Below are 15,298 nucleotides of genomic sequence, written 5' to 3'. Positions count from 1 at the left end.
TATTTGACCTCTGAAGAACTTAAGTGACATCCTGTAAATTCTGGAGTCACGTTTTGCTGATGTGCTAAAAAAAAAACCAAAACAACGAGCAAATAAATGAAAGACTGAGGTTTACAATGGCTACCAGGGAAGATCAGAAAGATCTGTGGCTAGGCATGGTGGCTCTCCAGTCATGAGGCAAGAATACAGACAAGATTATAAAACACAAAAGGCTAAAGTTGATCAGAAACCTTTATTTGGTCCTTCTCATATATTAACCAACCTACACAAACCATTTTCTGTATTTCTACCACCAGCAGCTGCATCCAGGCCAGAAATGGAAGACCCAAGTAGTGGAAGACCTTGTAGATTAAAGCTAACAGGCTTGTTCAGGCTTAGGTGAACGTAGAACAGAAAAAATGTGTAAGTTCAACATTTCAAAGACTCTTCGTCAAAGCTGAGGCCTGCAGAGGGTCTAGCTGAAGGATGCAGGTACAGGCTCACAAAACTGTCCAGCTCAGCAATCAATCCAAAGTACCTAAAAACACAAAGAGCAATGTTTAAACCAAGGTACTTGAGAACTGGATGAATGTAGCAACACGGGCCAAGTGACAGGTGCTTTGGTACTAGCAGTTCTTCTAAGACCAAAATATTAATCTTGAGAAATACCCATCCAAAAGATCCTTGGGGAAAAACATGTCATTATGAGGGTGGGCAGTTGAGTCTAGACAATTCAAATTAGTGGTGGGAAAAGGGCTAAGAAGTTGTGTTACTTAACGAGCATCTGTGGAGACTACACAAGGGGGGAGTGATACAAAATAAGTAAGTTCTCTAAGTAGAGTTTATAATCTTTTGAGAAAGATGATAAACAAAGTCAGCAGGCTCTCTTCTAAAGAACTAAATGAATTATCTGGGGAACTAGCGTAGCTTCTGAAAAATTCTAGCTTCCCACAGTCAAGCTTTCTGCAATTCTGGCCTCTGGAGGCCCCCAACATAACATCTGGCTCCACCTCTACCCACACTAATATAAAATTGCAAGGCAAAAACCATCCTCCATACAGATACATACACAAGTTCCAAAGAGCCTTCTTATTCCCACATTCTAAAATAGAATAAAAATTACAAGGCATTTGAAGAATGCCTATCTAGTAAAAGGAAAGTAAAAAGAATAACTTGGGGAAAGAACATGTAAGGAAACAACAAAACAAAGAAGAAATACCTCAAATTTTTTTAATAGCCTCTGCTTTTGATAATGGCAAGTTCCTGCTGAGATCAAACTGATACAGAGGACTTAAAACATTTTTAAAAAGAAAATCCTTCAGGCATTAAACAGGCCTCATGAAAAGGCAAATCCAAAACCTAGAGAAGGCAAGAACACAAAGAAAACCTGGCCTCCAAAACTGCTTTTACCTCAGGGGAATCTGCCAATCCAAAAGAGAGCCGAGAAACTGTGCTGTGATTTGACTGAGGCAATGAAGAGTCAAATATGAGAATGTGCCCAAGTGGAAAGGTTTGATAATTGCCCCCTCTTTAAAAGCTGGATTCCCAAAAGGTTACACCCTCAGAGTGAGGCTGAACTGGAATTAAATCAGTCCCATCACAGACCTGACATCACAGATTATACCAACACAGTGATCAAGAAATCCTCAAGTCCTGGATTCAAGAAAAAGGTCCTGCACCGATACCTGCCTCTAGGTGCCTTGCAGAAGAAGCAAATAAAAATCTTTGGAGAAAGGTTTCATTATAAAGGCCTCAAGTGATTATCCAACAAATAGCTTTTTCAAATATCATGACCAAATATACCAAGATAACTAGGCATATAGGGAAAAAAGACCATGATACAGCAGCAACAGAAACAATAAAACCAGAAAAGCAAGCAAACCAGCCTTAAAGGGCTTTGAATATTAGCTTGGATATAAACAAGTGTACATACTGTGGGTAAGGAAATGAAAGACAAGCTTCAAAACACCTGCAGCAAATACAAACAAAAAATGACAAAAGAGATTTGAAAAGCAATGGAACAGAATTCATAAAAACTAAAAACTACAAAAACAAGAACTGAAACTAATAACTCAAGGGAAAAAATTTAAAGAAGACAAGACCACTGAAGAGAGAATTATAAACTGTAAAGTCAGGAAAATTACACAGAATACATCATGGAGAGGCAAAATTATGGTTAACTTTTAGCATATGCTTAATGCAAATCCCAGAGAGAAAACAGAAAGAACAAGAGAAAGGAAAGAGAAGAGACTTCTCCAGGAGAGATGAAAGACCTCAATCCATAGATTTAAAAAGCCTAAGCAAACTTAGGAAATTATTCCTGGATACATTGGAGTGAAACTACAGAAAAATCAAAGACAGAGAACATCTTCAAAACCAGAAAAAGAGGGCAAATTAGCTTCAAAAGAAGCAACAGAAGCCCCAAAAGACAAGAATGAGCACGTCAGCGTGCTAAAACAAAGTTTCACCTAGAATTCTATATTCAGCAAAATATCTTTCAATAGCCAGGGCAGGTATGAAAAAAAAACTTTTAAAAAGGTACTTTTAGACCCCCCAAAATACAAAAACAAAAAAGCAAAAGCAGAGTTTGCTATCACCAGACCCTTTATGATTTACTTCAGAGAGAAAATGATCACAAATGGAGAAGAAATATAATGAGCAAAGACAGTATAAATACATGGATAAATTCATGTATCACTGCTGGTATAACATAGCAATTATAATGCCTTATGTGAAGTGACAAAGACAAAACAGGTGACAACAACAGCATGAGTGCGGGATGTGGGACTTGTACACTGAGCTAATGGATTCTAAGATCCTAATTTTTTTAGGATAAAGGGAAAAGTATTAACATTCAGATCAGATCAGTTGCTCAGTCGTGTCTGACTCTTTGCAACCCCATGAATCACAGCACACCAGGCCTCCCTGTCCATCACCAACTCCTGGAGTTCACTCAGACTCACGTCCATCGAGTCAGTGATGCCATCAAGCCATCTCATCCTGTCGTCCCCTTCTCCTCCTGCCCCCAATCCCTCCCAGCATCAGAGTCTTTTCCAATGAGTCAGCTCTTCGCATGAGGTAGCCAAAGTACTGGAGTTCCAGCTTTAGCATCATTCCTTCCAAAGAAATCCCAGGGCTGATCTCCTTCAGAATGGACTGGTTGGATCTCCTTGCAATCCAAGGGACTCTCAAGAGTCTTTGCCAACACCATAGTTGAAAAGCATCAATTCTTTGGTGCTCAGCCTTCTTCGCAGTCCAACTCTCACATCCATACATGACCACTGGAAAAACCAAAGCCTTGACTAGACGGACCTTTGTTGGCAAAGTAATGTCTCTGCTTTTGAATATGCTATCTAGGTTGGTCATAGCTTTCCTTCCAAGGAGTAAGCATCTTTTAATTTCATGGCTGCAGTCACCATCTGCAGTGATTTTGGAGCCCCAAAAAATAAAGTCTGACACTGTTTCCACTGTTTCCCCATCTATTTCCCATGAAGTGATGGGACCAGATGCCATGATCTTCGTTTTCTGAATGTTGAGCTTTAAGCCAACTTTTTCACTCTCCACTTTCACTTTCATCAAGAGGCTTTTTCGTTCCTCTTCACTTTCTGCCATAAGGGTGGTATCATCTGCATATCTGAGGTTTCTCCCGGCAATCTTGATTCCAGCTTGTGTTTCTTCCAGTCCAGCGTTTCTCATGATGTACTCTGCATAGAAGTTAAATAAACAGGGTGACAATATACAGCCTTGACGTACTCCTTTTCCTATTTGGAACCAGTCTGTTGTTCCATGTCTAGTTCTAACTGTTGCTTCCTGACCTGCATACAAATTTCTCAAGAGGCAGATCAGGTGGTCTGGTATTCCCAGCTCTTTCAGAATTTTCCACAGTTTATTGTGATCCACACAGTCAAAGGCTTTGGCATAGTCAATAAAGCAGATGTTTTTCTGCAACTCTCTTGCTTTTTCCATGATCCAGCAGATGTTGGCAATTTGATCTTTGGTTCCTCTGCCTTTTCTAAAACCAGCTTGAACATCAGGAAGTTCACGGTTCACATATTGCTGAAGCCTGGCTTGGAGAATTTTGAGCATTATTTTACTAGCATGTGAGATGAGTGCAATTGTGCAGTAGTTTGAGCATTCTTTGGCATTGCCTTTCTTTGGGATTGGAATGAAAACTGACCTTTTCCAGTCCTGTGGCCACTGCTGAGTTTTCCAAATTTGCTGGCATATTGAGTGCACCACTTTCACAGCATCGTCTTTCAGGATTTGGAATAGCTCAACTGGAATTCCATCACCTCCACTAGCTTTGTTCGTAGTGATGCTTTCTAAGGCCCACTTAACTCCACATTCCAGGATGTCTGGCTCTAGGTTATTGATCACACCATCGTGATTATCTGGGTCATGAAGATCTTTTTTGTACAGTTCTTCTGTGTATTCTTGCCATCTCTTCTTAATATCTTCTGCTTCTGTTAGGTCCATACCATTTCTGTCCTTAGTCGAGCCCATCTTTGCATGAAATGTTCCTTTGGTATCTTTAATTTTCTTGAAGAGATCTCTAGTCTTTCCCATTCTGTTGTTTTCCTCTATTTCTTTGCATTGATCGCTGAAGAAGGCTTTCTTATCTCTTCTTGCTATTCTTTGGAACTCTGCATTCAGATGTTTATATGTTTCCTTTTCTCCTTTGCTTTTTGCTTCTCTTCTTTTCACAGCTATTTGTAAGTGGGGGCTCTGATAAATTAAGGATGTATGTAGTAACTGATAGGATAACAAAAAAGAGATTATAACTCCCAAAATAATAGAGAGAATGCTGAATAAATTATACTTAAAAGGCAAAAAACAGAAAAAACATAAAATAAGGACAAATAGAAAGCACAAAATAAGATGGTACATTTAACCCATATATATCATTAATTACAGTAAATTAAATGCTCCACTCAAAGACAAAGACTATAAGCCTGAGTATTTTTTAAACAATTCATATCATACACACCAAAAATACATCCACATGTAGAGAAATTCTCCCTGAAAACTAACTGGAGATTGGCAGAAAAATTCCTATACAATCAAAGCTGTAAGAAAGATCCCCAAAGAGTTAGGAAGGGAAGGGAAGAGGTCAGGTCAGGACCTGTACCCCAGAAGTAGATACAGAAGATAAGGCAGATCACACGGTTTGGAGCGTCTCCCTGGGTACTCAGCAGTTTGAATCACAACAAGGGCACCCCAGTTCTGGGGCCTAACACAGGGAGGATGAGTCCTTCTTAGCTGGTTTGAAATCTATGGGGACTGACAATGTGGTTGTAAAAAAACCGAGACTCCACTCACAATGAAGTACACATACACTTGCTTACTCCTAAAACAAGGCAGAAGCAGCAGACTGGAACCGTGACTACCCAGTGCGGGCCCCAGCCCACGCCAAGTGCCTCCTCCAGCCCAACTTGCTCCAGAATGCAGTTCCACGCTAGAGCAAAGGCTGCCACAGCTGAGCAAAACACTCGGCCATGAGCGACAAAGCCAGCTTGGATCTGGCAGGGCATCTGAGGAGAACAAGGGAGCCAATTGCTGGTCACAGAGTGGCAAATCAGGAGTGATCTGGAGTTCTGACTGGTGCTGGGACCAGTGCACACACCCTAGTTCATGTCAAGCCCCCATTCTGGTCCTCTCGCCCCACAGGACAGCTCTCCACTAGGGCAAAGGCTGCCATTGCTGAGGAACGTGCACAACTGTAGAGGCCAGGGCAGGCTCAAGCCCAGCACAGCATCCCAACAAGGAAAGGGCACCCATTTGTAGCGTTCACAGCAGCAGGAGCTCACAAGCAGCCTATAGCTCTGACTGATGCCAGGACCACCCAACCACAGGCCCCAGCCTCCGCGAGGTGCCCAGTTTAGCACTTCTGGTTCTAGCACTGCACTCCTTTGGAGCAACAGTGCTGATGCCTAGAGGAAGAAAACACGCACTCAATGTGAACAGAACCAAGCTGGACCTTCCTCTAAGGGATTCTGCTCCAGCAATTTGGGACCTGACATCACTCATGACAGGGCAGTGTTGGCAACTGATGAGTGAAGAAGACCCAGGTCACACCTCCCTTTGGCTCTGGCCCCTCCATGTCCAGCCCCACCTTCTACTAAGGTGATAGCTGCCAGGACACTGAGGTAACATGTGACTTGTGTTCACTTAAAATACAACCCATCCAAGTCACTGAGCACACACAGACTATAGAGATGCCCCCAAATAAGAACTCCACTTCAAGACCAGGATGGGTAACTGTTTCACCTAATTTCACAGAGACAGAGAAATCTTAAGCAAAATGAAAAGAGGAATTTCTTTAAAAATGAAAGAACAAGGAAAAAAACCCTGAAGGAACAACTAATGAAACAAAAATAAATAATTTACCAGATAAAGAGTTCAAAGCATTAGTAATAAGAATGCTAACTGAACTAGGGAAAAGAATAGATGAACCGTGAAAATTTTAACATGGATACATTACAGACAACATTCCAAGACTGAATGAGGAAGAAAAAAATAATCTGAATAGCTGGACCACCAGTAGTAAAACTGAACCAGTAATCAAAAAATATGCAGCAAACAAAATCCAGGACCAGACAGCTTCAGAGAAATTCTACCAAACATACAGCAAGAGCTTAATACCCATCCTTCTCAAACTATTCCAAAAACCTGAAGAAGGAAATACTCCCAAATTCATTCTACAGTAAGACCACCATTATTACCCTGATACCAAAATGAGAGAAACTAAAAAAAAAAAAAAAATTACAGCCCAATATCACTGATGAATATCAACACAAATATTCTCAAAAAATATTAGAAAACCAAATCCAACAATATATTAAAAAGAATCATATGCCATGATCAAGTGGACTTTATTCCAGGATACAAGGACAGTTCAATATTCACATTAACAAAAGAAAAGATTAAAAACCACATGATCATTTTAATAGATGCAGGAAACGCATTTAACAAAATCCAACACTCTTTTATGATAAAAAGTCTCACCAATGTTGTTCATACCAAACTTGCAAAAATAAAACTCTGATAATACCAAGTATTGGTGAGAATGGGGAGCAACGAGAACTGTCATACACTCCTGGTAGAAATGTGAATCAGGTATACAGGATGTTTGACAGAATCCACACAAGAAAAAGATACATATTCAATGCTATATTCTTTCATAAGGGAAGGTTCTTAGAAAAGAATACATACACACAGACACACACAAACATATTTGCATAAAATACCCAGAAGATTACAAAAGAGATGAAAAACAGTGGCCTGAAAGGAGGGGACCTATATAAGAGATTAAAGGACAGAGAGGTTAAAGGAAGACTGTTCATAATACTATTTTTCAACTTCTAAACTCAACCTATTAAGCACGGAAGATTTAATTATGATAAGGAAGTATGTTTTCAGCCTTGACACAAAGTTATAACTAGAAGTGAGCTAATAATGGGAAAGGAAGGTATAAGTGCACTAACATTCCTACCTTACAAAGTGAGTTGTCAACAAAAAATACATATTTTAGTATGTTACATAAATTGTAAAGGTAACAGAGGAACTAAAAATAATGATAAAACTGCCAAAAACAAAAAAGAGCAAAAGGATTGAGGGGGTAGTATAGGTTTACCAAAACTTCATTTATCATTGCTGGAAGTCAAAAGACAACATCTAGAGTTGATAAACCAACAACAAAGCATACTATTCAAAAATATAAGAAACCATCTGAAAAGCTAAAAACAGAAATAATGACAAGATGAGGGGCAGCAGCTACATTGCATTGTAAGTCATAAGGTAACTATCTGACTTTTAATCATGAATATATACTGACTCAATTAAAAAAAGAATTCCACTTAGAACATACACATCTAAGGACATAAGAACACTCACTTTTCCAAGTACAAAATAACATAATACTGACTAAATCCTAGGGGGCTAAAATGACCAGCCAAAGGGATTCAATTACTGAGATTACTGAATCCAAAGATGAAAATGAACATATCCACTACGTATTAAATGGCCATTTAATAAAAATCCAAGCCAAGCATCATCCACGGTAAAGGCTAAAGTGGAAAACTTCCTAAGTTTTCTACATTCCTACTCCTAGTACCCTCCAATTTATCATCCTGGCACCACAGGCTGGTACTCTTATGTCTTTAAGGCAAAAACTTAAATAAATTGCTCATCTCTTTGAAAAGATGGTAATTAAACAGAAGTGCTCACTTCAGCAGCACATTTACTAAAATTTAACAATACAGGGAAGATTAGCGTGGCCCCTGAGCAAGGACGACACACAAATTCATGACGCATTCCATATTTAAAAATAAAAACAAACAGCTAGTTAGGCTCCAAACATTTTTGACTGAGGAACTGACAGGATGTCAATCACAAGCAGGTGCCCACCTTAGGTAGACAGCCAACAAGTTATTTTTGAGATGAGTATCCAGAAAAGAGGCTTAAAAAAGATCTACAAATTAAGAGAATACTCAATAATCTAGGCTTAAAGCTAGCCATAGGAATGTATCTTAAAAGACATTTAAAATAATATATCCATACATTGAAAGCTACAGTTTTTGCAGTAGTCATGTACAGATGAGAGAGTTGGCCCATAAAGAAGGCTGAGTACCGATGAATTGATGCCTTCAAATTGTGGTGCTGGAGAAGACTCTTGAGAGTCCCTTGGACAGCAAGGAGATCAAATCAGTTAATCTTAAAGAAAATCAACCCTGAATACTCATCGGAAGCACTAATGCTGAAGCTCCGATACTCTGGCCATCTGAAGCGAAAAGCCAACTCACTGGAAAAGATCCTGAGGCTGGAAAGATTGAAGCCAACATGAGAAGGGGGAGACAGAGGATGAGATGGTTAGATAGCATCACCAATTCAATGGACATGAATTTGAGCAAACTCCAGAAGTGGAGGACAGAGGAGCCTGACATGCTATAGTACGTGGGGTCGCAAAGAGGTAGACATGACTTAGTGACTTAGTAATGACGACAACCAAAAGGGCCAGAGACTAGGCTGATTACAGTTGCAGAACGAAGGGGTGTAAAAAAACAAAACAAAAAAAAACACTGAAATAATTCAAAAAAGGATTTCTGAAAGTGATAAGGCTTCAGGGAGGTAGACAGAACATCCTCGAATGGTAAAGGTGCGAATGAACTGAAGGTACACAGCTTTCACAAAGCTCTTCAATCAGAACACATGCAGGAAATAGTGAGTTGATCAAATTCAGGAATTAAGTAGGAGTGAGAGCTCTAAGAAAAGTTAGCTAAAATGAGGAATTTCAAATATTTTCTATTTCTGTGAGATTTAGTCAGAAAACAGGAGTTAACCTGAAATTCCTAAGGAAAAAATAACACAGGCCAGAACAGTATCTCACAGCAACAAAATAATTACACAGATTGCTGAAGAAGAAACAAGAACAAGAAATAACCCTTTAAATCTTGGCAATCATTTCTGATCTCCAGCATTATGATGAGGGGTAAGATTTATATCTAAGGAGGGCAATCAAAGTAAGAATCAAACTTCTGAATCTACCTAACTCCACTGGGTTCTTCACAGTCCCTCCCATTTTCTATGGTTAAGCAGTTTTCAGGAGGAAATTCTAATTATTCAAGGGAATTTGAATTAGAATTTGTTTTTCCTATCCTAAATAGGAAACAGGGAGAAAAAGTATTTCTACATGAAGAAAGAAGAACCAGGCCATTCGTTTTATAAGGTTTTGAACTCAGATCGTTAGCACAGGAAAGACAGATGGAAATGATTACCTACTGATGGAGAACTCACCTTCCAGAAAAGCAAATTCATCCACAGCTTCTATTGCATTATCTGAAACACAAAGTAAAGGGACATCTGACTGACTTCGGTCATTTGGGCATCAATCTCTTACAAAAGCACAACCCACACAGAGACCAGCATGAGGCTTTATGCAAGGAGGGAATTTATAAAATTTGCCCCTTGCTACCTTGAAATCCGAATCTACTTCACCATCAAATCCTACACATCAGCTATCTCTCTACAAGAGTAAGAAAAGGGACTTCCCTGGCCATCCAGTGGTTAATTAAGACTCTGGGCCCCAATGCAAGGGGCAAGGGTTTGATCCCCAGTGAGGGAACTAAAATTTTTTAAAAAAGAGAGTAAGAAAATAAGAAAAGCCTGGGTAAATACTGTTCATGGAGGGAAACATCTTTGCTCTGAAAGTTATCAGAGAAGAGTTTGGCTATGTAGCAGGGCAAGTGAGATTATGGTATATGAGTTTACACACGTTTCTAGTGTTACTAGCTACAAGGCAGAGTAAAAAATCGAACATCTACGTGAAAAAAAAAAGTCATGCCTGGTACAACATGGCAGAAGGTATAAAGGGATCTAGTCAGCTTTGGCAATACCTAGACTCCTTCAGAGAAGGCACTGGCGACCCACTCCAGTACTCTTGCCTGGAAAATCCCATGGACGGAGGAGCCTGGTAGGCTGCAGTCCATGGGGTCGCTAAGACTTTCATGCACTGGAGAAGGAAATGGCAACCCACTCTAGTGTTCTTGCCTGGAGAATCCCAGGGACGGAGGAACCTGGTGGGCTGCAGTCTATGGGGTCGCACAGAGTCGGACACGACTGACGCGACATAGAAGCAGCAGCAGCAGACTCCTTTGGTTCTCTGTCCCAGCACCTCTCCAGCCAATTAAAAAAGGAGGGTTTTCTGGCACTGTGGCAGCCCAACGGAAAACATCATGGGAAAAGACTCGGGGCACCTCTCATCCTATAATGATGCCATCTCGACTGGCATAAGGGAAAGCCTCGACGGGCCCAGCCCAGCCCTCCCTTGTCTGCCTCCAGATCCAAGATACAACAGTGACACTCTACCCAAATCTCTCCGCTGAAGAGTTTTCCTCTTCCCTTGTTGAGCACAACAGTAGGCATCTTTTGCAATGGTTTCCACAAACAGTTCCTGTAAAGAAAATAAGCAGGAAAAAAAACTGAAAAAGTTATAATAAACGAAAATTTGAAAACAAAACAAAGAAAACAGAGAACTGTATCCATGAGTTCCAGTACGATTCGTGTGCGTGCTTCTTTGGTGGGGGTGGGGGCGGGGGTGAAAGGGAGGTTCTCAGGGAAGCCGAAGGTTTTCCTGGACTTGATGAAGGTCTACTCCCCTTCCCCCTCCCGCAATTGCTCAAGATGCATCCACCCCACTCACTCGAGACTCCTACAAGTTCTGTTAGACTAGAGATGCAAGTTAGGCCCTCTTGAAGAGGTAGGTGTGGTAGCAAACCAGTACAACTACCGTATCTGTATGTGATCCTTTTTCTGTCTTCCCTTCCTATACTCACCATCTCAGAATCCGCCCTAGCACCTTTCTCACCTCCCGGGCCTCAGAACACCCCGCCCTACGCTCCTGGTGCTCCCCAAACCAGGACCAAAGGATTGCTAAGCCCCGCCCTTCGGAAGAGCCCCGAGCCCCACCCGCCGCCACGCACCGCTGGCCCCCCCACCCCATCCCCGCCCCATTGTGCCCAAGCCGCACCGCGGCGCGTGCCAGAATGAAGATGGCTTCCTGTCCCGCGAGAGTCACGTCGGGGTCCGCCTTCACCAAGGCCTTGACTCGCGCCAGAGGCAGCCTCGAGAGACGAGCTCCGGGCGCACTCGTCGGGGCTGGGGGCTGCGGAGTGGCTGCGTCCCCACCGGTGCCCTCCTCCTCCCGGGAAGCCCCGCTTCCAGGCGCCGCCGCCGCCATCCCGGCTCGGAGCGTCCTGCGCGCGGCCGCCAACTGTGTGCGCGCGGGCGGCGCCGGCCCCTTTCCCGCGCGCGCTGGAAGCCACACCCTCTACGGACGCGTGACTCCGCCCCTCACGCGGCCGAGCGCTGCAGCGAGTTCTAGACACCTGTCTTACTGCACAAGTCACATCTTCTGAGGTCTGGGGCTCTCTCTTACTGTGTCTGATGACACTCACGCGCCATCTTGCCTCCTCTGAGAAACTTGATTGTAAAAGTAAATACAGCAGTAATAAAAATATATAGGAGAAACTTGAACAAGTTTATATGCTACTGGAGGAGACTAAAATAGAAGCAATAAAAATGTGGGAGGGAAAAGTGATGGACGGTATTTTAACAATTCTTCCCACTTTCTGTGATAAAACGTCATCTGTATGAGTCCAATTAGGAGAAAGAAACCACACAGAATTTGAACAGTAAAGTTTAAAAATTCGTAACTATAATAGGGGATTGACTATTAAGGTGCAAAGAGAACTGTAAAGAACAGAGGCATTACATGTATGCTTCCAAGCCGAGGTAGAAAACCCAAGGATGAAATGAACATGAAAGAGCACCCCATCCCACCAGAGCTGCGATCAAGGTCTTGTTGCGGAGGACGCAGCCATGACTCCCTGAGCCACAAAGTCACTTAAGTGCCCCGTGACTGGATTCATGGGCAATTCACCTTCTGGGGTGCTTCGGAAACATGCCTAAGGAGAGGTGCTGCTCATTGCTGGCCACTGTGCACTACAAAAACCTGTTCTCAAAAAAGCACACTGGGACCAAGAAATATCCCCTTTTGTCCTCCAATGCACGCTACTGATATAGCATAAAATCATAATCATGTGGCTGAAGAGAAACCTTCCGACATCGCTGGCAAGCAATGAAGGTGGATCTGGTACTAAGAAGCAATCGGTTGATAATGGCACACTAGTTCAGTCACACAGTCATGTCCGACTCTTGGTGACCCCATGTACTGCAGCATGCCAGGCCTCCCTGTCCATCACCAGCTCCCAGAGCTTGCTCAAATTCATGTCCATCGAGTCAGTGATGCCATCCAACCATCTGATCCTCTGTCCTCCCCTTCTCCTCCTGCCTTCAGTCTTTCCCAGCAGCAGGGTCTGTTCCTATGAGTCACTTCTTTGCATCAGGTGGCCAAAGTATTGGAGCTTCATTTTCAGCATCAGTCCCTCCAATGAATATTCAGGACTGATTTCCTTCAGAATGGACTGGTTGGATCTCCTTGCAGTCCAAGGGACTCTTAAGAGTCTTCTCCAACACCACAGTTTAAAAGCATCAATTCTTGGGCGCTCTGTCTTATTTATGATCCAGTTCCCACATCTGTATATGACACACCAACCCGAGTTAAATAGAATCTTATGTCTATTCTGCACTGACACTGATGCAGCTGTGCGCAGATTGAGAGAACAACAACATCAACAACAAAAACTGACTGGTCATACAAGTCTTATGGTCAGTCTTAAGTGAAAATCAGAGCAGCCAGCAATCCCACCACATTCTGCTCACTTGCCTACTCACCAGATGAGTATTTGACACCTTCTCTTTACTCCTCAAACATATCACCCCTTCTCAATCCCTTGACTCTCTCTGCTGATGACCTCGGTTGCTATTTCACAGAGAAAATAGAAGCACTGAGGTTGGAGCTTCTGCCCACTCTCATCACCACACCTACTCAGCAAACAGTGAACAAACGTGAAGTCGCTCAGTCGTGTCCGACTCTTTGTGACCCCATGGACTGTAGCCTACCAGGCTCCTCTGTCCATGGGATTTTCCAGGCAATAGTACTGGAATGGATTGCCATTTCCTTCTCCAAGGGATCTTCCCACCCCAGGGATTGAACCTGGGTCTCCCGCATTGTAGACAGACGGTTTCCCATCTGAGCCACCAGGGAAGTCAAACAGTACCTACAGCTGGGTACTCTGCCTTCCCAGCTGCTACTAGACTGAAATGTCAGTGCTTCTCTCCAAGGCCATTCCCTCCACCTTTGTCCATCAGATTTCCAACCCTTCTTGCTTTCTCAAGGAAGTCCCTGTGGCATCTCTTCTCTCTCTTCCTCTCACTCTCTCTTTCTTTCCCTCTCCTACAGCATCTACTTTTCCTTCTTCTGCTGAACCATTCCGGTTAGTAAGTGTGTGCTAAGTCGCTTCAGTCATGTTCAACTCTTTGCGACCCTAGAAACTGTAGCCCAACAGACTCCTCTGTCCATGGGGTTCTCCAGACAAGAATACTGGGGTGGGTTGCCATTTCCTACTCCAGGGGATCTTCCCAACCCAGGGATCAAACCCGTGTCTCATGTCTCCTGCTTTGGCAGGCAGGCAGGCAGGTTCTTTACCACTAGCACAACCTAGAAAGCCCTCCTATTACCGTACATCTTTACTAAAAAATTTGCTCTTGACCCACACACCCCCTCCAACTTCTGCCTCATTTCTTTGCTCTTATTTGGGGGGGGGAAAAAAAAGCCTTTTGCAAACTTACCTATATTCATTATCTCCAATTTCTCTTTTTTTGCTCCCTCTTGCACTTACTCCAGTGAAGTATTTAATACCACCATCCACTGAGATTGCATTTTCAAGATCATCAATGACCAGGGCCTTGGAAAGATACAGGAGTATCTTGTACAGTACAGTACTTGTATCTTTCCAAGTACAGGAACTTGGAAAGATATTTTTTCAGGGCTTTTGTCTATCGAAACAATTTGATCTTAAAATGTCTTTCAAAGGTTATGGACCCTTGTGAAGTTCTAGTATTCTAAATAAGTGAAGATTTAGGATCATCAATAGAGGATTTGTTTTTGTATTAAGAATGCACATGAAGACTTTTCATAGAGTCCAGGCACCAATTATTCCTGTTGAGGTGCGAGGAGACATCTATTTATGCTGTCTAGGCTAATATAACTCTCGCAATGAGAAAAAGGCAGCAACACAATAGGAAAAACAATTGCTCAAAATGTCAGAGCTCGCTGAAACCTGTTTGTATTGAAACAATATGGCTTTGGGTTTGGGGTTTTTGTCCGCTGTTTGTGCCTCTGCAGTCCTCTAATACCATTTATTTAATGCTGGTTGCATCATTACTCATGACGCTGCAACACAGATTGTGGCACCCATGCATACTCTCTCAGAGAGTGTCTCTGTGCTTCATTGATGATGACCAAAAAATGCAAGCCTCTCCAAGCCTTATGTACATGAAAGTGTGAATGATAATCCAATTTCTGATTATATTAAATTTTCTGTTTGGAATTTTATAGTATTAACATATAACAACACATCTTCAAATCACGTTTTCTCTTGAATTCTTTAGGCTATAATCACTGCATTTTTAGACTATGATCATTTTAGTGTTGTCTGCAGTCCTGCTTCCAAACACACAACCATCAAAAGGGAAGAGAGGTAAGGAGACATGAATGGAGCAAGAAAAATAGTCCCAGTAACACAAGAAATGTCCACTCCTTAGGCATAATTGAAGACTGACCTGGGAAAGTATACTATCACCATATCATCTGGAGGCAAGAGAGGACATTAGTTGGAAGAGCCTGCTGTCATTGCAAAAC

At 42.3% G+C, this 15,298-nt stretch overlaps 1 protein-coding gene and 1 non-coding gene across 2 annotated transcripts; one reads left to right on the top strand and one right to left on the bottom strand.

Annotated features, from left to right (window-relative positions):
• Window positions 1-213: 213 nt before the first annotated feature.
• On the bottom strand, window positions 214-11,771 carry POLE4 (DNA polymerase epsilon 4, accessory subunit). Its single transcript, XM_070379859.1, has 4 exons — window positions 11,504-11,771; window positions 10,843-10,927; window positions 9,772-9,813; window positions 214-517 (listed from the first exon to the last, which is right to left on the bottom strand). The coding sequence occupies exons 1-4, from the start codon at window positions 11,711-11,713 to the stop codon at window positions 504-506; spliced, it is 351 nt and encodes a 116-aa protein (XP_070235960.1). The 5' UTR covers window positions 11,714-11,771; the 3' UTR covers window positions 214-503.
• Window positions 8,198-8,303, top strand: LOC138990096 (U6 spliceosomal RNA). The gene has a single exon (XR_011466263.1). It is a non-coding gene; the product is annotated as a U6 spliceosomal RNA (small nuclear RNA).
• Window positions 11,772-15,298: the final 3,527 nt, after the last annotated feature.

The sequence above is a fragment of the Bos mutus genome, chromosome 11 (genome assembly GCF_027580195.1).
Source record: "Bos mutus isolate GX-2022 chromosome 11, NWIPB_WYAK_1.1, whole genome shotgun sequence".
NCBI lineage: Eukaryota > Metazoa > Chordata > Mammalia > Artiodactyla > Bovidae > Bos > Bos mutus.
This window is presented reverse-complemented; position numbering and strand designations above follow the sequence as displayed.

Bases quoted from the DNA above. Each gene is read 5' to 3' on its own strand.
- POLE4 (XM_070379859.1), bottom strand. From the start codon at position 11,713: ATGGCGGCGGCGGCGCCTGGAAGCGGGGCTTCCCGGGAGGAGGAGGGC. The intron at 10,928-11,503 runs GTGCGGCTTGGG...TTTTCTTTACAG, and splicing joins TCATTCTGGCACGCGCCGCG to GAACTGTTTGTGGAAACCAT. The intron at 9,814-10,842 runs GTAGAGTGTCAC...TTTGTGTTTCAG, and splicing joins TCTTCAGCGGAGAGATTTGG to ATAATGCAATAGAAGCTGTG.